Raw genomic sequence first — 27,420 nt, 5'->3', positions numbered from 1 at the left:
CTTGGGGCACTAGAAGAAGCCTCTCTAGTGGTACTTGCAGCATTAACTTATGGTCGTTGAGAACCTTGTTGTAACACCTTGACTTGAGCTTCCAATGCATCAACCCTTTCCATGATCATGTAAATGAAATCGCCCCACTGCCTATCAGTCAATCTCCCTCTAAAGTTCTTCCCACTACAAGTTGTCATAGTGTTGGTCCTTGCTCTGATACCAAACTGGTGCAGGATCTTTGTGATTCAGCACTATTCTCGCAACCAACTTAGGTTTAGATGTGCAGCCCAAACATGAAAACAACAGAGAAAGAAGAGAAGAGATGGAAATAAGATGAAAACCTTAGGCAATCACACACCCAACTTGGAAATCACACCAAATTTTGTAGAGAAACTTTCCTTGTTCATCAACAAAAACTGTTCCCCAAGTCCCACCTAAGTGATCAGTGGTTACATCATCCTCGATGAGACCATGTAGGACTTCACTGTGAACTTTCCATGTCTGCACTCCTTCCACCACAGTCCATCTTCAATGGTTGTAGAGATATTGCATTGTTCTAACTTGTACAGCAAAAAGATGCATTCCTCCACCTCTTGTCTTGATCAATAAGTGGACTTCTGAATCTAGGGCTCCAGACCACCTTATCACCTCTAACTTCATAGAAATGCGCTACTGAGACCTGATGATCAGCCAGCCTATACAATCTTGGGCAAATTTCACACAACTTCCCTACCCCACTCCAAACATCCTCCCAAAACTTCATTCTAGAACCAGCATCCACTTTAAAACTTACCAAAAGATTATTCTAGAACCATCTTCAAATTATTCACCCTTCTATGATCTTCCCCTTCACAAAAGATTATGCTGTCATCCACAAACTGAAGATGTGTGACTGAAACATTATTTCTACCCACAATCCAGCCCCTAATTTCCTCGCTCCTATTGGCTCTAGAAATCAATCTGCTAAAAACATCAGCAACTAAGGTAAAGAAGAAAGGTGATAGCAAGGTTCTAGCACGGTATTTAAAATGTTAGGGGGAAGGAAACTCTACTCTCAATGCTAAAAACCAGCTTCATGCCCCACCAAAATACCTATTTTTCACTGTAATAATCTATATCTATATGTTAAGACAAAGAAGTTCACATTGGCACTTATCTATTTTGTGGTTTTCTTTTTAAAATTTTTCATTTTTTAAAATGAACAAAGTCATTAAACCTTCAGTGCCATACATTAGCATCTATAAACGTGCTTTGTAACATCTCTTCAATTTCAAACAATATGAGAGACTGTCCTTGATAAAACTCATCTTTTATTTCTTTCTTATCCTGCAAGCTTGTACTCGTATAGAAATAATAAATGGTGACCTCAAACATCTAGAATCTACAACTCATTTTGAAACTGAAACCCACACTTTGCTTGCAATGCCAACACATCTAGTTTCTTCGCAGCAGCAGACTACCCATCACATTGTTGCTGATCAACAAAAAAACAGACTACCCATCACTTTTAAAATTATTGTTATTAATTTAAATTCCATTAAAAATTAATAGGTACTAATAAAAGTTAATAAAATGAAAAAATTAATTCTATTTATTTGGTGTAATTGTAAAATTCTAGGCTGTCAAGCATGAGAATGTAGCTTCAAGTACAAGAGCGGCCACTTTGTGCAAAAGAATACCAAATATTAAGACCATATCTAGCCCACCCCTCCAAAGACCCTAATAGTTGGGACCAGCATTAGGTAATAGCCTTTTTATTAATAAAATAATGATTAGTAGAAAATTATTATAAGTTGAAATTAATGAAGAATAGAGCATACAAAATTGGCCACTCTTGCAGGGGGTAGCTTGGATTGCGATTAGACGAACTAAACATAATCCAAAAAAAAATGCTTGACTTGGAATTGTATTGGTCTCAATTGGAAATGTCACGGGGCCCCTACTAAAATTTCATTTGACAAAGCTCGTACATTGCACAGGTCCCGAATATAATAAAAAGAAGCTTAAAAACAGGAAAAATCAGTCAGATATTCAAAATAAACCAGATACTTTAAATAGTAAAAGTATTACAACCTGTATCATTCATGTAAGACAGCATAAGCAGTACCATCATTGCAACTACAATATTGATCACTCTACTCATAAAGTTCAATAGCACTTTAAATTTCCTCCTGATGAAACTTCCATGACAGGTTCAGGCAAGAAATACCTTATTTTGCCCATATACCCAGCTAGACGGAGACCAATGGAACGAGATCTTCTGCTTTTAAGGAACAGAAGCGCATAAACACCCTAAGAGAAAGGAGAGATACTAATTTAGAAAAAAAAAATTAAAAAACAACCAATAAATGAAGAACACAATAAGTATGTAGATAAGATTTTAACTAAACAAATATGTTTGCATATGAGAACTTTGTTAGTCTCCCATTTCTTGATAGGAGTACCACTCTCCTATTTATATATGTAGCATAAACATTTTCTCTTTGTCTTTTGTTTTGACTAATACAAATACAAGAGAGAGTGGTAGTATGACCTACCTCTCCCCCATTCATGCAATTCTTGCCTCTCCTTTTCTATCTTCTCCTTGTGCCTTCTGTTTTAATCTTCAACCAAGTATTACAAGTTGGTACGAGAACAATCTTCATCTATTCCTGTGATCATTCAATGCTGATATAGAGACTCATTATGACCAACTGACATCAGCAGGTGTAAAGCAGGCTACAACCAAGTATGACAAGTTGCCCTATCTTGTCTGTGTAAGAGTTCAAAAAGGGAGAATAATGCTGTTTCTGGCCACTGTTATAGTTCTTTCCTAATTTGAAGCATATCGACTTCTAAAACTAAGCTATGGGGTCTATTTTAGCTTTTGGAAGTATGAATAACAGTACTAATATCCAGAATGCTACCATAAAGCTAGACAAGAACAATTTTATGAAGTAGGCTCAGACTGCTAAGTTGTCCATTGGTGGAAAGAGGACGTACGGCTATCTGACAGGAAAAAGAAAAGCAGCCAGCAACTGAGGAAACCTCCTATGCTGCAGGAACAAGAAAACCTCATGCTAATGCGATGGTTGGTTTGTTCAATACAGCCCTAAATAGCTAGGAAACATATGCTCCTTTCACAAATACGGAAATCTGGACTCACAGAGACTTGATTCCAGGACCTATCAACCAAGGAGAGAAACATCTAACTTATGCCAGGAGGAGAAGACAGTGTCATATTACTTACTTTCTTCAACCTCTTAGGGAGGAAATTGGTCACTTAGAGAGGGTTAAGTGGCAGTACACAGAGAACTCATACAAATATAAGATACTTGTGGCAAAGAACAGAGAGTTTGAGTGCTTGGCAGGACTCAATCCTAACTTTGACTTAGCAGAATATACTTAGTAGGGATGTTCTAGATTTGCCTCAGGCCCACTAACTCGTGTTGGAAGAGGAGAAATATAGGTTGGAAATGCAACAGTCCCATGGTTCTAATCACATTGGTATGGCTACTTTAAACCCAAGGCAAGTAAATAGGAAGAATGCCTCTACTTATGAGTTGGATGATGAGATCAAATGCAACTATTGCCATAAGACATGTCACACATGAGACAAGTGTTCCCACCAGCTACCACCTTTAACCTAAAATGGTGACAATTCCTAGGGATGAAATAAAAAAGTTCAGCATACTTCTTACTCCATTTCCATTGCCATTGGCTACATCAGATAGCCAATCCCTTCTTGTCATATTTCCCCATATCCCCATTGGATGCTTGACTCAGGGCAGCAGATCAGATTAGTATATCCTATTTTCATTCTTATTAATCTTTTGGTTGTTTTCGCATGTCATTCTTTTGTTTTGAGATTAGTATAATACAAGCGGGAGTGGTTAACTGACCCATCTCTCTCACATACATGCAACTTTCCTGCTCTCTTATTCTTCTAGTCTCTCATCTTTTTTTCTCTCTTCTCCTTGTGCTTTTTGTCTGAATCTTCAACTAAGTATTAAAAGTGAAAATTCTTCAGTGGTAGCCAGTTTTAGGAGACAATTACCGGATACTGTTGATGTCCAGCCAAAGTTAGTTCATGAGAATTATCAATTGCTTCAATAAATATTTGAAACTCATACACCAAGGACAGGTCCTCCAACAAGATAGGGAACATCAGCACCTGTTATTTGGAAAATAAATCAATACTAAGTGATGTCTGCATGAAATATGTATAGCTAAATTTGGAAAAGAACAAGCAAATAAATGATGGCTGATCAAATTAAAACTTCTCTTTATTCCTTAACCAGTAAAGGAATATATTAAAAATCACCTCAATGACAATTTCACCAAAAGACATAACATAAACTACATACAGAGTAGAGAGATATCATAATATAGACATAACCTCCAGGTGAAAAATATCACCTTTATCTTTTTGTTTTTCTGTTTTTTTCCTTACGTCTTTTTTCTTTTTTTTTTTTGGGGGGGGGGGATCATAGAGAGAGCAAAAGAACACTAGTATGTACAATGTCACTTAAGGTAGATAGATAACAATAATGCTTTTACTGATTGAAATTGTAAGTTAATGTACAACATTTACATCAAAATTCAGCCTTCTTTGATTTACTTCATCATAATTACATACAAATATCTATTGAATTGTATGTAGTATTTCAAGCATAAATTCTACTTCCCCTACATCCCACTCATTAAGGTACCTTGCAGGTTCCACACCACTGGATCATTATGAGCTTCATATCAGTCCAAAATATGTGCCTCTCTGCAACTTGCAATTGACAATAAGCAAGGAAAATTGTACATTTTGTAATATTTGTTTTTATATTGTTTGTGTACCCAAGATCATTCTTGTCCTTTTACATGATAGGATGCCACCCTAATATAAAATAACTAAGTAGGTGCCACCAAACCCATCTTACAACTTTCAAACCTTTTGTATCTCTCTTCTCTGCTCTTCTCTCTTCTTCCTCCTGCACCATTCAATCGAACAAGATGGTATCAAAGCAGGTTCTACATTAGTTCTGTTCAATCTTCCTCCTTTTTTCTTCATTTTAGTTTCCTGGATAGCAATTAGTGTTAGACAGTTATGCCCTTAGCTCCAATCAGATTGATGTAGCTTTTGACATTTATTGCAAATGAATAAAAGTACATAATTGATTCATGTTATATCTGGTGTGTTTTTGTATAATTACCCTTAAACTGGACACTTATGAGACTCGTGTTAGTTTAAAATGTTCAACCGTTAGATAGACCCAGGGAGGATTATCTTGCCAAGGCTGACAGTAATGTGTTGCCAAGAAGGTTGGGGTGGCTTGTCTCAACTACCAGGGTAAGACCCAAAGCACATATGTGTGGATTTACTTGAAACTCTGAACCGGGACCATTTTCCAGTTATGCCCTGGACCTTGGAGACTGGTGGGCAAAACTGGAAAGTTACACCTAACCCCTAGATTCGATTATGGTACTACACTAGGTGTTGGATTGGACTGTCATTGATATGCCAATCAGTGAGATCCTTAGAGGGGGTCAAAACCTAGGTATGTTGGGGCAATCTAAGAATTCACCTGAGTGGGTGATCATAGTGACAAAATCAGCCCATTTGTCGAACAAAGTGAATGATCGGGGACAGCACTCTCTCTGATGGAAACCTAAACTATCGGGCAATGTTTGATCATTATGTGGTTGAGAGCTTAAGTGTAAGACCATTTGGGGTTTTTATACCTAATGGGCTAATCTTGCATCTGCCCACAGTCCTTGGGCCTTCATAACGTGGTTGGACCCAAGGACCATTCAGTGTAAATGTTGGGCCCATTAAAAGCCCATACTGATGGACTCAGGGGTTCACTATATTCTGTAGTGAATTCGGTCAGGCCTTGTAACAAAGGCTGGGATGAACTCATGTGGCTGATGTGAAGATCAATGTTAGGGTCCCACGCCATACAAAGAGAGCCAATTTAAACAGTAATCTTATAGGGAAGAGAGAATGACATCTTAATGGGCCTAAAGCCCATTTTCAAACTGGGCTTAATTGACTTAATTAAAAGGGGCGAATTTGGTTTATAATCTGATCAGGGTCAGTAAGAGGATAAGATATGTCTTATCCACTTAAGAGTCAGATCCAAATACAGATTTGGATCAAGAAAACTCCTTCCTAATTGGATTAGGAAACTGATCCCAGAAGGTTATAAATAAGGGGGGTGAATTCCTTAGTTTACATTCTTTGACTGCTGATTTCTCCCTCTACTCTTGTCACCCCTACCCTGTTCGATCTCCAATTCTTGGAAGTGATCAAGATTGGATCTTGATGTTGTTTCTTGCTGAAGAATTAGGGTTCTTGCTGAAGAATCTCCTTGTTGATCCTGCCTCATCCTACATTGTGTCATCTTCAGTGGAGATGGGTTTTGGTAACCTCTTTGGGCGCGAACACCTACGTTGGGAGCTACTTGCGTGGATTCCATATCAGGTATTCCTCTCCTTAATCTTTGGTTTCAGATCTGGTCTGGTTTGTTTCAAGAAAGACCCTTGAAAAATGCAGTTTTTCTAAAACTGGGAATATGATTCCCAAGACGGAAAAAAGAAATTTTTGAAATTTTGCCCAGCCACCCTGCATGGTTCGGCCATCCATATGATGGATCTCCCTTCCCTTCAACTAGAAGAAGATTGTTTACATCTTAGACTGATTGGACAGTACAGGTATGTTTTCTATTTATTTTTCTGGTCATAAGACCAGGAGGGTTTACCCAAAATCGTTTATATTAAGAACAAAGATGCATAGCACTAGTTGAAAGGGAGATTAAGGGTTGGGGGGTGCACTACTCCCCGTTATATAACCCTATGAAGCCAAAAATGTGCTTAGCATGAGATCAATAGCCAAGTTAAAGAAAAAAAAAAAAAATTTCAAAATTGAACTGATGAAGATAACCAAAGGCTCATATTAAGTGCTTCCTTAGTCCTTACTGCATTTTATTATTGAACCAAAACAATCCATGAAATGAATCAACATTAAACTAATAAAAGAGAGAGAGAGAGAGAGAGAGAGAGAAATCTGATAACCCATGGTAAGGATCAATGGTTTCTTTGAACTTTTAGAAGAAGAAGAAGAAGATTGGTTCACCCCATATACTAGATGGGAAATGCATCTCTTGGGAAGTAAATAAATTTAATCCCATTTCAAGTTTGCAAAATCTATAATTGATACCACAAAACATTGCATGCCTACCACCCTTCTGGTCTACAAGCTACAATGCACAAATCAACATGATGACATCAAAATCAACATCACACAACCCATAAACATCGAGCAAAAGCTTCTTGTGTTTCCTATACATAATATAGGTTGTAGTTCTTTCAGAACTATAAAATCATGAAAAGTGGTTCACAGTATAACTAGCAGTAAACTGATTGACTGTTCTAAACTTGCCTTCAATTAGGAGAACAATTAAAAGGATTTTTAAAACTTCAAAATTAAAGAAAGAATAGTTATTTCAGCTGGAATGGCATTTCGAAAGTGAAGCATTCCCTGCTAATGTTTATTAAGTTGATACCTCCCCCCCCCATTGGCAGGCATTTACTGTCAAGTTATATCCTTTTCTAGAGAGAATAGATTTACATATCATCATCTGTCACAGCAGTTGAGAGAGAGAAACAGAAAGGACATGCAAGGAGACAAATAGTTCAAAAATAAATAAAGAAACAACAATATATCGTGCAGGTCCAGAAAGAAACAATATTAAACGAAAAGAATGAAAAAGAAAAGAAAAACAATGCATACTTCAAACACCACGCTAACAACTTCAGCATTGTGACACTCAGGATCATACTCTCCTCGGGATATCTTGGCATTTATCTCTTTAAGGTGTTGAGTCACCCTTTCTTCATCAAGGCTTCTCAACACATTAAGAAGAGGTCCAACAGAACCTTCTTCATACTCAGAATTGAACATTTCCTGAGCTTGATGATGCTGACAGATGCACTGTGTGCACTGTTGCATTTCACAAGAAATTCTCTTCCATAAAATTTTGAGAGGAGAATCTTCCCGTTTATCCTTAAAGTAATTGTAGAATGTTTCCAGAAGAGGAGCCATCAAGTCCCATGAAGCACACCAGATATGTGCTTCTTTTGGCAAAGATATCAAAAAGTTGAAGGCATCTGAAAACCTGCAGAAGATATCATTGAATCAGAACCACATTAAGCTGTTATGTTTCTTGATATTTTATCCAACCAGTAAGTAAAGAAAGCAAGTACACTTTCCAAAAGAAGATTATGACATTTATTGTCAAAATATAACGTGGTCGAATACATTAGCAACCTTAGAATAAGAGAACAACCAAAAGAGATGCAGATTCAGATTGGAATAGGCAATCATTAAATAAGTCAGTAACCAAAACACAAACAGATTCAGATTTGAATTCATCACAGAGTAGCAATACCTCATAAAAAAATTGTTGACCAAAGAAAAATGTATCATCAAAACAAATAAGGTCACTTAAGGCCACAAAAGACCAAAAACCCTTCTACAAAGCACCATGGCTGAAAACCCACTAGCCCAGGAAAATACGAATGCTCTAAGCGCCAGTTTTAGTAGATAATCTGCAAAAGCATGGCATAAGATACAAAGTAATAATCGAGGAACTTGTAACGTGATGAAATATCCGCATTTTCATCTTAATTGATCAAAAATTTTACCCTCTTACTGCTTTGGAAGGAAAGAACAGAAATCAATTTTGACACTGTATTGCATGAAGAACACCGAACGACTATTAAATGATTTTAGAAACCAAGCATAAACTATCAATTAAAAGAAGAGCAGAATCGTCAAGAAAATAGTAAGAACAGCAGTATTCTTCATCTAAAAAGAAAAGAAGAACTTGGGCAAACCATTCTTCTTTCGCCCGGCGAAGCTGATGCTGCTTCGACGGATCGGATGGAGCATCATCATCTTCCTCTTCGATGTCTCTCCATCTACTCAAGAGCTCTCTTCTGGTAACTATATTCTTCGCCATTGCAAAGAAATTAGGGTTTTTTTCATGCCATGAACGGAACGAACTTCTGTGGTGAATACTGGGGTTTAATTAATGCCAGAGGTTTGGAACTTACAAGAACAATTACCATAAATTCGAGCGAAGCACAAAGATGGTGAAGAAACGGAAAAGGAAGGACAATGCTATTTTTCTTTTTTTATGACGAAAACAAAATAAATTTCCAAATATTTACGAAATTACTAATTTGCCACTCCAACTGAATACGTGCGTAGTGTGACGGTCTGACATAGGCTTAGCCTTGCCTATGCTTGGCACGTTAGGGACATCACCATCATTTTCACCTATAAGATTTTTGGGAGAATTGATGTTATCTTCAGGCAGACCACCAAAAGCTTAACGTACTCTTTGAGGAGGGGTGGTCGACCTCTTTAAGTGCCTAACTTTGGCACTCCTAGACCATCATCCCCTTGCGGGGCAACCCTGGTTAATGGCTAGCATGGCTATCAGGGTTCCTCATGGGCGCACACTTGCTCATGGGGACAGTGTTGGACCGGCACTGCGCTACCGATACTCAAGGGAGGCTTGGCATGCGGGCTTGGCTCAAGAATGACCATTTACCTCGCCAGCCCCTTGCCCAAGCTGATTGAGCTATCCCGTTGCTTCTAGCGCACGGGTGTGTTTCGGTCCAAGCGGTTGCCTATCATCATGGCACACAGGTGCCTATCATCATCGGCATACAGGAGACCCCTCACATCGGTGCCAAGTCACCTCATCGGCGCACAGTCGCCTTGCATTGTGGTTGTCCCCCTTTAGCACATAAGCGGCGCCTCCCATGGATCAGTCTGAGCCAGGAGAGTGCCCCGGCCATTGGTCTTGAGGTCATGATCCAGTGCTACTGACTTTGGTGGAGCCATCTCATCGGGCAACTCCTAGCCTCTAAGCGCATAAAGGCTTGTCCTGGCCTACCTTGGCATGGACGCCGCACGGGTTTCTTCCGTTGTAGAATTATCCCCGTGACAGTAGTGTCTAAATTCCTAATAGCGTATGGCGGGAAAAATTGAGCTGGACAAGGAAGCAAGGGTGCTCACGATTCGATTAACTGAACCAATCTGATTGGTTTGTTTAAAATCTAAACCGAAATCGAAGTGATGTAACTGGTCAACCGATAATAGGTGTGTGGTTCAGTTTTTCAGTTTTTTTTACACTCAAAATTAAGAAAAAAAATACTTGAACAAGTATGGCAGAGGGGCGAGCCGATAAGAACAAAGTGGTGGCCGATGATTTGCCGATGCCGGATTGGTTGGTGGTTGTTGTCGCCTAAAATAAAAGCCTGAAAAGTGGCGGAGCCACAAAGATAAGAAATGAGAAAGACAAAGACATTCAAACAGAGCTTGGGTGGCAGAGTTAAGGTGGCAACTGGCGTCTTGATTGATTACTTGGTAGTTGTAGCTAGGGCTGGCTAAGCTGGCTTGGTGCTTGATGGTTGGCAATCATGGAGACCAAAATCGTTTGGCCGCTCACCCCTCATGGACAGTATGCTTGCAACTCGAATTTTGGACTTTTGAGTGCTTCCAGTCTGAATCTTCTAATGTTGCATGGATTTGTAGTGGGTTGTCTTGGTGGGTGCTATGGAAAAACAAACTTCTTTCCCTTGCTTGAAAGTCTTTCTCTGGATGAGCTATTTTGGTGTCATTCTCATTTGTGAAGAACCGGATGAATAGTTACCAAGCGTGGAGCCAACATGCAAACTATGCCTCGATGACGGTGAATCTATAGGACATCTCTTCTTCAAAAGCCCTACAATGAGGCCCATATAGTTTTCCATGAGGGGATTGAAATTGGATTAAAGCTCTGGAACTTGGTTTGCCCTTATCAATGGATAATTTCATCGTCGAGAGAGATGCTTTACAGATTGTTAATTCCTCAATATCTTGATCAGATCTGATGATGCGCGATCCGGTCACTCCTAGCTGGCGGTTGCGCGGCTCCTATGTAGCACCTGAAATGGAGAGGATGAGGAATTCCCGGGGGACTTGCCTGGCGGGAACACTCCGACGCTTAAGTTAGAACTCTGTGGAAAATGCAAGAAGAGTAAAGGGGGCTAAGAGTGCAGATAGCGCAGGTGTCCCCAGATTACCAGCCCTTTGGGATTGAGACTACTTATACCAGAACTCTACCAAATCAGGCTCACCTGCCTCTATCAGAGCAGGTATAACCGCCACTGTTGTCTTGTCGCAGCCGTTATAGCCTGGGTTGTGGTGGCACGTGCGGGGCCGTCGCTATAGGGTACATACTTGTCAGATGTAGGACATCTTCCAGAGGTGGCGGGCACGACACCGTCTGACAAAAGACGTGGTCATAGTCTCCAGGCTTGCCAGACACAGTTGCCAGGCAGGAGATCTTCCTGCGATAGGCCGAAATGCTCTTCTGTGAGTTACCGAGCTACCCTTCAAGCGACGAGTTGCCTGTGGTGAGCTACACCAACGGCGCTAACCTGAGGTGTCTAGAGGCGGATCGAGGTGTTCCTCTTTGGGAATGGCATTGAGCCAACTGGGAGGAGCTTGGGCATTAGGAAAAATCAGGGGGCCCCGAGCTCGGAGGTAACTCGGAGCGCCTCAGCCTTGGGAAGAAGGTGCAAGCCAGACGACTCTCAGCGAGTAGCCTAACCTGCTGAGTTGCTAGTGAACTTTCCAGTTTTGCCCATCAATCTCCAAGGTCCAGGGCAATACTGAAAATCTGGTCCAGTTCAAAGATTCAACTAATCCTACACTGTATGTGCTTAGGGTCTCACCCTGGTAGCTGAGACAGGTCACCCCAACCGACTTGGTGGCACCACAGTGTCAGCCTTGTCAGGATAGGTCCCACTGGCTATGAACATTCTAAACTAACATGAGTCTCATTAAGTGTCCAGTTTATGGGTAATACACAGAAACATACCAAAGGAACATGAATCAAATATGCACTTTTATTCATTTACAATAAACTCATAAAGTACATCATTCTGATTGAAGCTAAGGGCATATAAAACTGTCTAACAGCTCCCACTTGCACTTAGGTCCAATCAGGTACTAGCCGGAGTCCCATGCTTTCCACGTGTTTTTCAAACACTTTCTGTGATAGTGGCTTTGTCAATGGGTCTGCTACATTTACCGCTGACGCTACCTTCTAAATCAGGACGTCCCCTCTACCAACAATCTCCCACAGTACGTGGTACTTCCTCTCGATGTGCTTCGACTTTGAATGGGCTCGTGGCTTCTTAGCCTGAGCAATGGCTCCATTGTTGTCACACAACAATGGGATGGGTGATGTGCTGGACGGAACTACTCCCAACTCGTGAACGAACTTCTTTATCCACACGGCTTCTTTGGCAACCTCACTTGCGGCAATGTACTCGGCCTCGGTCGTGGAGTCTGCAGTGGACCCCTGTTTGCTGCTTTTCCAGCAAACAATATACGTTCCTATCGTGAAAACATATCCAGATGTAGACTTTCTATCATCTGGGTCTGACTGGAAGTCGGCATCTGTACACCCTTGGATCTGTAGTGAGCTACCGTCGAATACTAGACAAAACTCTTTTGTCATTCGAAGGTACTTAAGTATATTTTTCACAGCAGTCCAATGCTCCTGCCCTGGGTTGGCCTGAAATCTGCTTACTACACTCACTACCTGAGCTATGTCAGGACGAAAGCACAGCATGGGATACATGATGCTCCCTACGGCTGAGGCATAAGGAACGTCTTTCATGCCATCAATCTCCTCAGAAGTCTTGGGATACATTTTCTTGGAGAGAGTGACTCCGTGCCTGAAAGGAACATTTCCTTTTTGGGAGTTTTCCATGCTGTATCTCTTGACTATTTTTTCAATGTAAGCAGATTGGGATAATCCTATTATCTGCTTTGATCTATCTCTATAGAGTTGAAGACCCAGTATATAGGAGGCTTCTCCAAGATCTTTCATGGAGAATTGCTGTGATAGCCATACTTTCACCGTAGTTAACATTCTTACATCATTCCCAATGAATAGAATGTCATCTACATACAGAACCAAGAAGGTAACTTTATCTCCACTGTACTTCTTGTAGACACAGGGTTCATCTGGATTCTGCTTGAAGTCAAACGATTTGACAGCAGAATTAAAACGGATGTTCCAACTTCTTGAAGCAATGAAGCCTTGCGGCTGCTGCATATAGATATTTTTCAGGAAGATCTCCATTCAGGAATGCAGTTTTGACATCCATTTGCCAAATCTCATAATCATGGTATGCTGTTACAACTACTGGATCCTAATGGATTTAAGCATGGCCACAAGCGAAAAGGTTTCCTCATAATCGATGCCCTCTTTCTGAGTGTACCCTTTCGCCACCAGACGAGCTTTGAAGGTCTCAACCTTACCATCGGGGCCCTTCTTCCTCTTGTAAATCCATTTGCAACCGATTGCTTTTACCCCGTAGGGCGGATCTACTAGAGTCCAGACTCCATTGGTCTCCATTGAGTCCATCTCTGCTCTCATGGCTTCCACCCACTTCTGGGAATCTATGTCCAACATAGCTTCTGCGTAACTATCCTGGTAACTATCCTGGTCATAACCATAACGGACTGGTGGTTTGGATACCCGAGTGGATCTTCTAGGTTGGTCACTACCTGGAACTTGTGGTACATCTCCCACTACTCCTGAGCTCTCCTCATCAAGGACAACTTCCTGACGATGGGTGTCCAGGATGTAATCGGTTTCCAAGAATTGTGCATTTCGACTGCAGAACACTTTCTGTTCACTTGGGTCATAGAATAGATATCCTATAGAGCCTTGGGTAGCCTACAAATAGGCAACAACTGGTCTTGGATTCCAATTTTTCTGCACTCATTCTTTTCACGTGTGCTGGACAACCCCAAATCTTCAAGTGTTTGACACTTGGCTTCTTTCCGGTCCAAAGTTCATATGGAGTATTCGGAACTGATTTGGTTGGAACCCGATTCAGCACATAGATCGCAGTTTCCAATGCGTAGCCCCAAAAGGATGTGGGTAACTCTGAGTGTATGAGAAGTGACCGGACCATATCCAATAAGGTCATATTCCTCCTCTCTGAAACACCGTTAAGTTGTGGTGTAGCAGGATGAGCTAATTGTGATACTATCCCATTGTCCTTTAAGTAGTCCCTGAATTCGTTAGAGAGATACTCGCCACCTCGATCTGATCGAAGGGCTTTAATTTCTCTCCCTAACTATTTCTCGACCTCTTGTCTAAACTCTTTGAACTTTTCAAAGGATTCAGACTTGTGTCTCATTAGGTACACGTAACCATATCGTGAAAAATCATCTGTGAAGGTGATGAATTACACGTGTTGATTTCGTGTCTTAACACTCAGGGGACCACATAATCAGTATGTATTAGGTCAAGTGTGCCTGTACATATTTCAGGCTTACCGTTAAAAGGCCATTTCGTCATCTTGCCTTGTAGGCAAGGCTCACAAGTGGGAAGATCTTCTACAGTTAGAAAATCTAAAGAACCATCCTTTACCAACCTTGTGATTCGGTCAACACCGATGTGGCCAAGTCGGTAATGCAACAGACACGTGGGATTAACTGTATCACAGGCTCTTTTCTTGGGGATTTCAGCCGACGTAGTTTCGGTTATGTTAGTTTCTAGAGAAGGATGTAGAATATAGAGACCGTTCTCCAATTCCCCTTTATGCGATGAATCTGTTATTTCTTTTAATAGTAATCGTATTACTAAAGAAGACAGAATAACCATCTGCACACAGTTTTGAGACAGAAATCAAATTTCTCCTTAAATTTTGCACATAAAGACAATCTTTCAGTACAATTGTTCATTCTCTAAAAAATAACTCCACGGTTCCTATGGTTGCGGCTGCAACAGTTGCATTAGTCCCCAAGTAGAGTGTGATTTCTCCTTCCCTCAGCCTTTTGCTTTTTTGAACCCCTGCAGTGAGTTACACGCATGAGTTGAAGCCCCGGAGTCAATACACCAGGACGCAGAAGCTACCAACAAATTGGTTTCTATAACACAAGTTTCGAAGTTACCTTTCTTGGATTCCAGGTAGGCAGGACAATTCCTTTTCCAGTGGCCGGTCTTCTTGCAGAAGTGACAGGCATCCGATGCTTTGTCTTTCTTCTGCTTCTTGCTCTTAATGGCTTTCTTCTGGGGCTTCTTTGCCTTCTTCTTTCTCTTGCCTGTCTTGCCATCTTCAACAAGTATGGCTACAGGCTCATCCTTTCTAATAAGTTTTCAGCTCTTTGCAACATATTGCTGAGCTCTTGCAAGCTGACATTTAGCTTGTTCATGTTATAGTTCATGATGAACGGATTAAAAGAAGGAGGCAAAGAGTTAAGGATAACATCTATCTGAGTTGCAAGGTCCAGCCCGGATCCAAGGGCCTCCAGTTCGTGGATGTATCCCATCATCCGAAGACAATGATCGTGAACTTGTTGACCCTTGGACAATTGTGCGGTCATGAACTGTTTCAAGACCTTTTGTCGAGTAGAACGATTCTGCTCTTCATACATCGTCCTAAGACTGTTCAATATGTCCTTGGCAAGTTCGATCTGATCGAACTGCCTCTGTATCGGGTTGTCCAAGGAGGCAATGATGTAACACCGGGCAAAAGAGTTTTTCTCCTCCCATTCTTGATAGTCTCTCCTACGGGCCTCAGAAGCCCTATCACCCGGACGCTCCGGGGCAGGATTCTTTGCCACTTTGTCCAGCTTTTCAGAAGCTAGGACCAGCATAAGGTTCCTGTACCAATCAACATAGTTTGGGCCCTTCAACTTGTTGTCATCAAGCAGTTTTGCAAATGATCTGTTTGCCATTTTCTGATAAAAGAGCAAACATCAATCCACAACCTAATTTGATTCATGTTCATTTCATATATATGGATTTTAACCTACGTTCCATTTTCATTTATTCGTCTCTGAGATTTCCCTCCTTTCTCAGTGACGGAGACTACGGGTTGTCTCTGGAAATGTGGGAAATCACATAGGGTGCATGGAGCCAACTGTTTCAGCTGCATAACCCCACCACCTTTCTGTGAAGGATCATATCCACTCATCATATGAGTTTTCCCTTTGGCCTCTGTCAGACAAGGTTCAAAGCCGTTTTCAGGTAAACCTTTCTGTCTAGTGAGTGCTTACCCATCATATTCGTGAACGCCAAGGTACCGTGAGAGAGTTCCCATTTTCTGGTGAAGCCCCTCCCACATCGGTTTATGACGCCCCTATCATCTTATGAAACACTCAGACGAGCCCAACAGCAAATGGATAGCCCATTTTCTGGTGCGTTTCCTCATTACTGAAGGACCCATCCTCATGCTAATGATGGAAGGCTTTTAGAGAGTTCATCATATGAATCTCCCTATCACATGCACTCATATTAGCCGGAGGGAACAGTTAATTACGCCCTAGTTCTTATTTTAGGTCAAACCAGAGTGGCTCCCACTGACTTTCATAAAGTCAGATTTCGGTGGGCCTAAATCGGCTAGGGTTCCACACGTAACCTCTTGATGAGGTGTGGGGCCCATCACTGAGAGAGGTCATCCAATGACCAAAAGGGACACCATGGCAATGACGTGCATTCAGCCATGGTGTGCGCAAGCGCCACTATCGATTGAACATGGGCCAAGTACTTATAGCCCATATACGTAGCACATCATACATCCATACATCACAATGCAGGGATAAATTGATCCAATCAATTAACCATCTGTAAGGCCCATTTGAAGCCCATTTTAAATTCATAATATTAACCATTAATATTATCTAGGTATATGGGTCGAATGGTTCAGCCCATATAGCTTTAAATGTTAAATGGGCTTTTAGCAGTTTTAACCTTTTAAAACTGGGCTTTTACAGGTTGGGCCGAATTAACCATTTAATTAAACTCCAATCCTTAGGCCCATTAGTGGGAAAATTAGGGCTGACTTTCAGACTTGATTAAACCCTAGATTCGGTTCAAACTATTTGAACCAATCTTGGTTCGAATGGGTCTAGGGTTTGATCTTTAATCAAATCTTTAATTCAAGAAAATAGTCTGAAATTAAATACTGATAAAAGAAAAACAAGAATTAGTCAATCAGGGCTGTTCGCACAATCCATCCTGCAAAACAGAGGTTAGATCACAGAATGCAGTTTCACAAACTGCAAATCGCAGATAGCGATTCTCCCATCTGCGAAATCTCCTTCTCTGCAAAATCTCCTTTTCTGTGCTGCCATCTTCGATCCAAAATAAATATAAATAGAAATCCTATTTCTATTAATAATTACATCAGATCGAATACCTATACATTGAGTCTAGAAAATAAAAAAAAATTATTTACAGACCAAAAATAATTCAAGAACTGCAAAATCGCAGGTTCCCTGCGCAAACCAAGAATTCGATCTCCTCTTGTACGAACAACCCATAAATCAAGAAAATCATAAAGAACAATTCTAAATAATAATCAGATTTATGTAAAATTAATTTCAGATTATTCGCCCATTAAGTTTGGGAACAAATTTCCCAAAACCCATATCTGTGCAAATCGGGTAGAACACCTTCTGCCCATTTGCGCAGGTTCAGATCTGAAACAAGGGGGCGAATTTCAAAAATTTTTCTCTCCCTTCAACTGGGAATCACATTCCCTATTTAGAAAATCGTATTTTCAAAGATCATTCGTGAACCTTAAACTGAATCAGATCTGAACCAAAAGGAGTAGGAGAGAATTATACCTAATACGGAGAAGTAGTATCTCCCAATGGAGGTGTTCACGCCCAAGGAAGGATCCAAAGACTGCTCCCAGTGAAGATGGCGCAGTGTACGATGGAGCAGAATCAGCAGTGTTCTTCTCCAAGAACTCTGTCCTTCGCAAGAGTCAGCAGAATGGAACGTGAGCACAACTTTTTTTCAATCCTTTCTCCAAGAACTGATGTCAAAATCCAATCTTGACTTCTCTCACAACTGGAGATCGAACTGGCAAACAGGGAGGTGGCAAGAAGAGTATTCGCAGGGTGCAAAATTCTCTCTTCTTGTTTTCAGCACTAAAGGAAATCTGATGTGTATGATTTAGGCTGCCGCCCCCTTCTTTTGTTAACCTAAAAGATCTGCTCCTAATCCAATTAGGAGCAGCTTATCCAAATCATATTTGAATAAGACTTCTCTTTAGGTGATAGGGATAAACCCTTATCTTATCTGCAGATTAGATTAGCTTTCTCCTAATCTCATCAGGAGGTTTCTAAACCTGAATCATATTTAGATCTGGACTCTCTGAGTGGATAGGGTCAAGACCCTATCCTATCTGCTAATCCATCTCAGAATTCGCCCATTTAATTAACTAACTGAATAGCCCAGTTCGAAATGGGCTTTAGGCCCATTAAGCTTATGTGCTCACTTAACCTTCCTAACTACTGCCCAGTTGGGCTTCCTTGTATGGCGTGGGACCCAAGCATTGATCTACACATCAGCCACATGGGTTCGGCCCAGCCTTTGTTACAAGGCTTGGCCGAATATACTATTAAAGACAGTGCACCCCCTGAAACCCATCGAATGGGCTCTATGGGCCCAACACTTACACTAAGTGATCCTTGGGCCAAGCCACCTTGTAACACCCAGTGATTGTGGGCAGATGCAAGATTAGCCCATCAGGTATTATCCTCAATGGTCTTACACTTAACCTCTCAGCCCATAATGATCATACACTGCCCGACAAGAGATGACCTCTCCCTCGGCTGCAAGGAAAAGTGTTGCACTCTCTACTTATATGGATCCCGGGAATTAAAACCTTCTTGCAAACATTTTAGAAACCATAATATATATACTTTTATATCTCATATAAAATATACTTTGCAAAACAAATCTCAACGGTTGAAATCGGCTGCCGGCAATCTTGGTTTTCATCAGTGAGAGTGCATCCCCGATCATTACCTTTGTCCGACAAAGGGGCTGATCTTGTCACTATGATCACCCACTCAGATGAATTCTCGGACAGTCCCAACATACCAAGGTTTTGACCCCCGCTAAGGATCTCACTGATTGGTACATCAAAGACAACCCAATCTGACACCTAGTGCAGTATCATAATTGAGTTTAGGGGTCGGGTGTAACTTTCCAGTTTTGCCCATCAATCTCCAAGGTCCAGGGCAATACTGAAAATCTGGTCCAGTTCAAAGATTCAACTAATCCTACACTGTATGTGCTTAGGGTCTCACCCTGGTAGCTGAGACAGGCCACCCCAACCGACTTGGTGGTACCATAGTGTCAGCCTTGTCAGGATAGGTCTCCCCAGACCGACCCACTGGCTGTGAACATTCTAAACTAACACGAGTCTCATTAAGTGTCCAGTTTATGGGTAATACACAGAAACATACCAAGGGAACATGAATCAAATATGCATTTTTATTCATTTACAATAAACTCATAAAGTACATCATTCTGATTGAAACTAAGGGCATATAAAACTGTCTAACAGCTCTCACTTGCACTTAGGTCCAATCAGGTACTAGCCGGAGTCCCATACTTTCCACGTGTTTCTCAAACACTTTCTGTGATAGTGGCTTTGTCAATGGGTCTGCTACATTTTCCGCTGACGCTACCTTCTAAATCAGGACGTCCCCTCTACCAACAATCTCTTGCAGTACATGGTACTTCCTCTCGATGTACCCTTCTGGCCGCCTGACGCTCTACCCTTCTGGCCGCATTGCGATCTGTAGGGAGGGTCCCGTGTAGTAAGAAGCTCGCAAGCGGGTCAATCCAGCTCGACTCTGCTTGAACGACGGGAGCGACCTCCTCTGCTCCCCCGAGAATGCTAGGCCGAGGCAAGTCCTCTATAAACACGGTTCTTATGATGATATCGCTAGTGCTGGCTAACCGGGATAGAGCGTCGGCCTCAACGTTCTCCGACCTCGGGATTTGCCTGATGAAGTGTGATTGGAAGTTGAGCAGAGCCTCTCTTACTTTGGCTTAGTAGGCAATCATGGTTGGTTCGCGAGCTTCGTAATCTCCTCTGACTTGGTTGACTACGAGTTGGGAATCGCTGCAGATGACGATATGCTTGGCTCTTACTTCTCTGGCTGAAGCTAGCCCGGCTATCAACGCTTCGTACTCCACTTCATTGTTGGATGTTGCGAACTCCAAGCGTAGTGCGTACTCCAGTTTTGTGCCGCTTGGGCCGTACAGAACTATTCTGGCTCCATTGGCCTACTGGTTCGAGGAGCCATCCACGTGAAGGATTCAGGGCTCCTCATCCCAATTCGCGCTTGGCCTAACTCGGAGAGATGCCACACTGGCTTCTACATCATGGGGCTCGGACTCAACTGGCCTGGGAGCTCCGGGCTTACCCGAACTGGGGGCCTTGGGCTCAACCAGCCTGGGGACTTCGGAGCTGAAAATGCACTCCGCAATGAAATCTGCTAAGGTTTGGGCCTTAATAGCAGTTCGCGGCTTGTATTGGAGGTCGTACTCGCTGAGCTCCACGACCCACTTCGTCAGTCGACCAGAGGCCTTGGGCTTAAGTAAGACTTGCCTCAGAGGTTTGTTGGTGATGACGATAACAGTATAAGCTTGGAAGTACGGGCGGAGCTTTCGAGCTATGATTACTAGTGCGTAGGCTAGCTTCTCTATCTTTGGGTATCTCGTCTCTACTCCCTGCAATACTTTACTAACATAGTGGATGGGTCGTTGGACCCGATGTACCTCCTTTATCAGTACCGAGCTGACCATTTCGTCACTTACTGAGAGGTACAACTCTAAAACATCGCCCTCTTCGGGCCGGGTTAAGATTGGTACACTAGCGAGGTATTTCTTGAGCTCATCAAATGCGAATTGGCAGTCTTGGGTCCACTCAAACCCTTTGCTTTTAATTGCCTTAAAGAAAGGCAGACAGCGGTCTGCCAACTTGGACATGAAGCGGCTCAGGGCGGCTATGCAGCCATTCAACGTTTGAACATCCTTCAATTTCCGGGGTGGTCTCATATCTAAGATGTTCTTAATTTTATCCGGGTTAGCCTCAATGCCGCACTGGTTGACGATGTACCCTAGGAATTTACCCGAGGTAACACCGAAGACACACTTGTTTGGATTTAACTTCATGTTAAATTGTCGCTGAATTTGAAAGACAGAATGTAAGTCTTGTATTAATTCATGTGAGAATTGGGTTTTGACGACCATGTCGTCTACATAACACTCTATTTTTCTACCAATTAATGGCTCAAATAGTTTATTTACAAGCCTTTGAAAGGTTGCCCCAACATTTTTCAATCCGAAGGGCATAACCTTGTAACAATACTAACCAAACTCTATTATGAAGGCAATTTTTTCTTCGTCCGCCGGGTCCATCATGATCTGGTTATAGCCCGAATAGGCGTCTAAGAAACTCAGCAACTCGTGCCCCGAGGTCGCGTCCACTAGGCGGTCAATTCTGGGGAGGGGGAAGCAGTCCTTTGGGCAGGCTCTGTTCAGGTCGGTGTAGTCGACACACATGCGCCACTTGCCGTTAACCTTCTTTACCAGAACGGGGTTGGCTACCCAGCTCGGGTAATGGACTTCTCTTATGAAGTCGGTTGCGAGGAGCTTTCCGACCTCCTCGTCGACTGCTTTCCATCGCTCTGGGGCTAAGTTGCGTTTCTTTTGTCTAATGGGCCTAACTATAGGATCAATATTGAGTTTATGAGTTATGAGATTAGGGTCTATGCCAGGCATCTCTGCCATGGACCATGCAAAAACATCTTAACTTTGAAGTAGGAAACTTACTAGTTCGGATCGCAGGGGCTCCTAGACTGAAACTCTGATCTGAAGTGTCCGAGCTGGGTCTTCCACTGAAGCTGGAATAGCAATTGTTTCTTCCATGGGTGCAACTCGTTTTCGCCTTGCTCCATAGGTTGCTCTAGTTCGAGATTTTCGGCCACCTTGGTCTTTCCCTTGAGGGCGGCGACATAGCACTTGCAAGACTCAGGCTGGTCGCCCCGCGCTACCCCCACTCCGAAATTTGTAGGGAACTTCATCGCCAGATAATAAGTGGAGACCACCGCCCGTAGGGCATGGGTGATCGGCCGGCCTATGATGGCATTGTACGGGGAGAGGGTCGCGACCTCTAAGAAGTCATGGTTGAGCCTTACTACGCTGGGCCATGCGCCGACTTCCACAGGTACTGTTATTTTCCCCAGGGGCCTGACTTCTTCTTCGCTGAAAGCCTACCAAGGGAGTATTCGCGAGTCTCAAGTCAATTCCCTGCAGCTGAAGCTGGTCGAACGTGGCTTTGAAGAGGATATCCGTCGAGCTACCTGAGTCAACGAGGATGCGCCTGACCTCGAAATCATTGATCCTTACTTTTATGACGTGTGCATCATCGTGGGGGTAGTGGACCCCGTGCGCGTCGTCCTCCGTGAAGAAGATCGGTTCCTCTATCTTCGGCCGCTTCGGAGGATTCTTTTCTTCTCTGGCAGCTGCGCGAACTGATGCCCGAGCTGCCGCCGAGGTATATCCCGCTACGATCGAGCCTCCAACTATCACATGGATGGTGCCTCGAACTAGCCTCTCTTCCAGAGGCTGCCTCGGTGGCTGCTCTGCCGGCCTACTGCTGAACTCGGGAGCATCCTTACCGTGCTCCCCTTGCCGACCTGCTTTATTATTATTATTATTACTCAGTACAAAATTCCTTAGATATCCACGATGAATGAGTTCCTTTATCTTGTCGCGGAGATTCTTATAGTTCTCGGTACTATGACCGTGGTCTCTGTGAAAGCTGCAATATAAATTTTTATTCCTTTCATTAGGATTCCCCCTCAGGCGGGGTGGCCACTTCACGTACGGGGCATCCTTGATTGCCATCAGGATTTCGGCCCGCTTAGCATTCAGTCGGGTGTAGTCAGTTCGGTCCGCTACAGGGGCTCGGAATGGCTAACTCGGCTTTGCCCCCCGAGCTAAGTCCTTCTTCTTTCGGCTGTCTCCTTGGCTGGAAAGTTCCCCTTCTCTCTTTCTCTTTTTGGGTGTGCTTTCTCCCTTCTGGTTGATCTCCTCTTCCATGGTTATGAACCTGTCTACGAGCTTGAGGAATTTAGTTATGGTCGTCGGCTGGTTGACAACCATGTGCCACTTGAATTCCTTGTGCGTCACGCCCTTCTTGGCTGCTGCAAGGCGCACTGCGGGGTCTATGCATGGTATCTGCATGCATGCATCGTTGAATCGCTTGATGTAGCCTCGGATGGACTCTCCCTCTCTCTGAACTATACTGAGAAGGCTTTCCTCAGTTCGCGGACACCGCTTGCTGGTAAAGAAGTGGGACGTGAAGGCTTGCGCGAACTGTGCCCAGCTTCTTATCGATCCGGGTGCAAGGTTCTGATACCACGTACGGGCCACTTCTCAGAAAGTGGTGGAGAAGGCCACGCACATGCAAGACTCGCTGGCCCTTGCCAGGTGCATTTGTGACAAGAAAGCGTCTACATGATCATTCGGGTCGAACGACCCGTCATACTTATTGAGAGGGGGGAGCTTGAAGTCCTTGGGCATTGGAACGGCTAGGAGCTGGGGAGACAGGGGGGATGGAACAGAAAGGAGATGAGCTTTTACTTCACCCGAGCTTACCTCTTCTATGCCTCTAAGCTCGGGCAGGTTGTAGGTGGCAGTTCAGTGGTGGTGCTGCTCGCCTCCGTACTGTTAGGGATAGTTTTCGCAGGAAGTGACTCGGGTTGTTGGTGATGCTGCGGACGGAAGGGTCCTACTTAGAGTCTGCAGCCAGGATCTTGATCCAGTTCTCTAGAAGTGGGGCTTCAAACTTTGATTGCTGGGGTGACGTAGGCCTGGGAAGTTGGGATCCTCCTGACTTGATTGCCCACGGCGAGACTGGAGTGGCTGGTCTTTCCTTCCTGTAGTGGGAGGAGGCTTGGCTCTTTGGGGGGTTCTGGGAAGCCTCTGCTCTCCAAGAAGATTTACATGGAATTTCTTCTAACCACATAAAGAGCAAGTTTGACAGTTTCAAGGATCGTTCCATTTGGCATTCCTATTTCCACAATGTTTAAGGAAAAAAGATACATTTTCATTAGACTGTTTTTGCTCCTACATCTTGGCATTCTCGAGAGCATATATGAAATTTGATAGAAGATGATCCCCTGGTGTTAGATGCAATTGGAAGAATATAAAGGATCTTTATAGAAGATGCTATCCTGGTGACCAAGGTAATGTACCATTATAGAATTATATATAATTAATCCTCATTTTCAGAAAATATAAAGTTGTAGTCCATGATGAAAACATGTTTACCTTGCAATCTGCAACACTTCATCCAACAATCTGTTTAAGTTATGGATATGACATGTTATTCCACTATTGGTGATAAGAGCATTTACCTTGCATTGCTAAGCATGCAAAACAACTTTGAAGTTGGCTCCATGTCAATAAGGTTTAAATTGTTATGACTGTACGATTCCTTGTTAAGCATGCCCTTTTTATAGTTTAGCTTGGAATTAATAGTGCATAGGTTCGGAAGAAACAACACCTTTCTCACCAAACTCTAAAGGTCCACATGATCTATCCTTGTTTTTTCATCCAAAGAATGATATTTTGGCAGTCCCCATTAACCTCCGCATTCTTCCAATCGTTCTTCTTCAAGAGTTGAAGGCCTTAGATTAGAGAGTTCTCTTACTAAGTTGCCTTGGCCCATTAGACCTGAAGAATTGAGCAAAACAATACCATTATGTTCCTTAACAACACCTCCCACACTAGATATAGGCCCAAATTACCCAAACTACAACCATTAAAGATTATCTATCTTTGGAGCTACCCACTCAACCAACCTTTGGTACTTGTTATTTCAAAACCCAAAATAATGTTCCAACCTCCCAAGAGAGCACTTGAGCAAACACCCTACAAAATTAACACCAGAGTCCAATGAACTATATTCTCACCATAATTAACTGTATCAGAAACTCTGCCTCCAACCTTAGTACACTAGTACACTACCAATGAGTATTCTTCCTTTTTGTACAATAAGGCCAAAAATTTGAGATGAACAAACCCATAACCTCTCAAGGCGCCATGCAACCACTGCCTACCAATGAGCTAGAGTGGTTCCAAATCTTGGTTGAATACTGAAATATTTACAGTGTAAGAAAAGATGGTTAGTGTCTTCCCCATTTTTCAAGCACAAAACACACACATGAAGGGAGAGGCACCAATCCGCCGGCTTCTTTTAAGGATTCTCACAAGAGTTGATTACTTGGTTAGCAACCCCCCAATATAATTTTTTTTTTTTTTTTTTTTTACTTTTGAAGGAATGAGACCATGCCAAAGAGCTTTGAATAGGGCATAGTTAGAATTGGGGTTCAGGTGAAAGGTTCTAAAAGAATCATGCAGGCATAAGCATCAAATTGGCAGGAAACAATCATACCTGATAATTTATTCTTAGCTTAGACATTCAACACAAATTTCATATGGTGTTCAACAAACCCAATAAACTCTGCCCACTTGAATGGATCACTTTCATTGATTGTGGCAAAATCTGTCCTTAGGTTGAATCGTTATGTTTATAAAGAAACTCTCAAGGGGATGAGAAATTAATCATGGGATCACCAAGTTATTGCAGCATTAAATTAATGAAATATCATTTTTTACCTGGATTAATTTGAACATAGTGTTATTTATTCTTCTTGCATACACCCAACTATGTGAGAAATAATGAAAATGAATTCGTCTTTTCTTCTTGTAGATGGAAAAAGATGATGACAAATAAGAATTTGAAAATTCATGTATATTGTTTTAACTATAAATCTTTGAATTATCAAAGTGAAAGACAAAATGTAATGCCACCAAGCAATTACACCTTTACCCTCTCCATTTTCCTTAGTTGTTTCTCAACCAAAACCAAAAAGTCATCATCCAGACCAAAAGCTATCTATATTCATTAATCATATATTCTTCAACCGCATCAATTATTATGGAAGCATTTGTTTCTCAGCCAAAACCGAAAAGTTGTCGTCCAAATCAAAAGCTAAGCCATCTATATTCATTAATCATTCTTCAACTGTGTCAATTATTGTGGAATTATTTTATCAAATTACAATTATATGTATGCCCCGAAGATATATTGAGATATGAGGGTAGAAACTGTCTAATGAAAATTCTAGAAGGTAAGACCACCCCATTCACACTTTTATAAGTAGTATAAATTACTGTCAAATTCAGATCAGACCGAATGGTCAAACCTAAGTAAAGTCCAAGTCCGACTATATTGATGATTTTTCAAGTCTGAATGGTTTATAGATATCCAGTTTATGTCTAATCTAGACTAACAACGTTGATGTTAATAACATATATAGAAGACAAAGTAAAATCATTTATAGAATTCTAAGAATTCCCCTTGATTAATATACATTATAAGAACATATATAGAAGATAAAGTAAGATTTTTTTTTTCTAAAATTCTAAGAATTCCCCATATTAAAAAAATGGAGAGTTATCTCACAAGTGAGAGCACTTATCATTATTGATCAGGTTGGCAAGTGGCAAGAACACCTTATGAAGAACATAGAGAAAATGGACAAAAAGTTGGTGGGACGAAAAAGAATGCTCTCTCACTCTCTCTCTCCCTCTCACTCTCTCTCTCTCTCTAGAAAAGTTACTTTCCTAAATTCCATGGTTAGTTTGATGACTACACAATACCTAATATGCTATTTAGATCCTAAAGTCTGAATTTTCTTGATAGGAAGCAGAAAAAATTTCTATGGGATAAAAAAGATAAGAAGTTGACCTAACCCTTAAAATGGGATTTGGTATGCAACTATAAAAAAAAAAGGGTGGATGGAGTCTCAAAAGGTTATAATGGATGCATGCAACATACTTAGTTAAACTTGGGAGGAAAATCCTAACCCAACCAAACAACCTATGGGTTCAATTAGTGAAGCATAAATACATCAAAACAAATGATTTCTAGGATGTGACCATTAAGAGTGGAGTGTGGGCTTAGAGTGGGATATTCCAACAATGAGATTTAATTAAGAAGGGAATAGGTTGAAAAATGGGTGATGGAAAAAATATTAAATTCTGGAAAGATGTGTGGATTGGTAACACATCTCTTTGTGAGCTTGGTGAAATGCTTGAGGATGAAGCAAGCAAAATGTTCGGAGATTTTTGTTCAAATAACTAGAAGGAGCAAGAAATTAACAATAGGGTTCTAATTGAGGTTCGGAACAAGATTAGAGCCATTTTTATTCCATCTTCTGACAAGAAGAGAAAGATTATTTGGAGAGTTAGTTCAAAAGGAGAGTTTAATTCCTTTGCCCAAAAGTTTGATTCGAATTGAACTATCTTTATTTCCAAAAGTTTGGAATCTCAAATGATGGGAAAAAATCAAGTATTTCGTTTTTTCTCTTGATAAAAGACAAGTTGCTATGCAAAATCAGGTTAAAAAGGATGAGAATGGGTCTCGATGTGGGATGCCCCTTTGTGGTGAGGATGCAAATACAAATCATATGTTCATTAAATG

The 27,420-nt window shown here is 41.8% G+C and overlaps 1 protein-coding gene across 5 annotated transcripts in view; it reads right to left on the bottom strand.

Annotated features, from left to right (window-relative positions):
* Window positions 1-9,134, bottom strand: part of LOC104601580 (P-loop containing nucleoside triphosphate hydrolases superfamily protein) — a 53,052-nt gene extending 43,918 nt beyond the window's left edge. For 4 of the 5 annotated variants that reach the window (XR_016079269.1, XR_016079268.1, XR_016079270.1 and 1 more), the window contains exons 1-4: window positions 8,860-9,134; window positions 7,754-8,138; window positions 4,028-4,144; window positions 2,201-2,283 (exon numbers count right to left, since the gene is read on the bottom strand). Coding sequence is in view for 1 of the 5 variants with exons in the window: in XM_010264961.3 (XP_010263263.1) it covers window positions 2,201-2,283; window positions 4,028-4,144; window positions 7,754-8,138; window positions 8,860-8,984 (710 nt within the window). In the remaining 4 variants the exon portion in view is untranslated. The remainder of the gene's footprint in view (window positions 1-2,200; window positions 2,284-4,027; window positions 4,145-7,753; window positions 8,139-8,859) is intronic. The other variant, XM_010264962.2, reaches the window with a different exon arrangement.
* Window positions 9,135-27,420: the final 18,286 nt, after the last annotated feature.

This window comes from Nelumbo nucifera, chromosome 8, assembly GCF_055504915.1.
Source record: "Nelumbo nucifera cultivar China Antique chromosome 8, China Antique-T2T, whole genome shotgun sequence".
Lineage (NCBI taxonomy): Eukaryota > Viridiplantae > Streptophyta > Magnoliopsida > Proteales > Nelumbonaceae > Nelumbo > Nelumbo nucifera.
The sequence above is the reverse complement of the archived record's forward strand: the minus strand, read 5'-3'. Positions and strand labels throughout refer to the sequence as shown.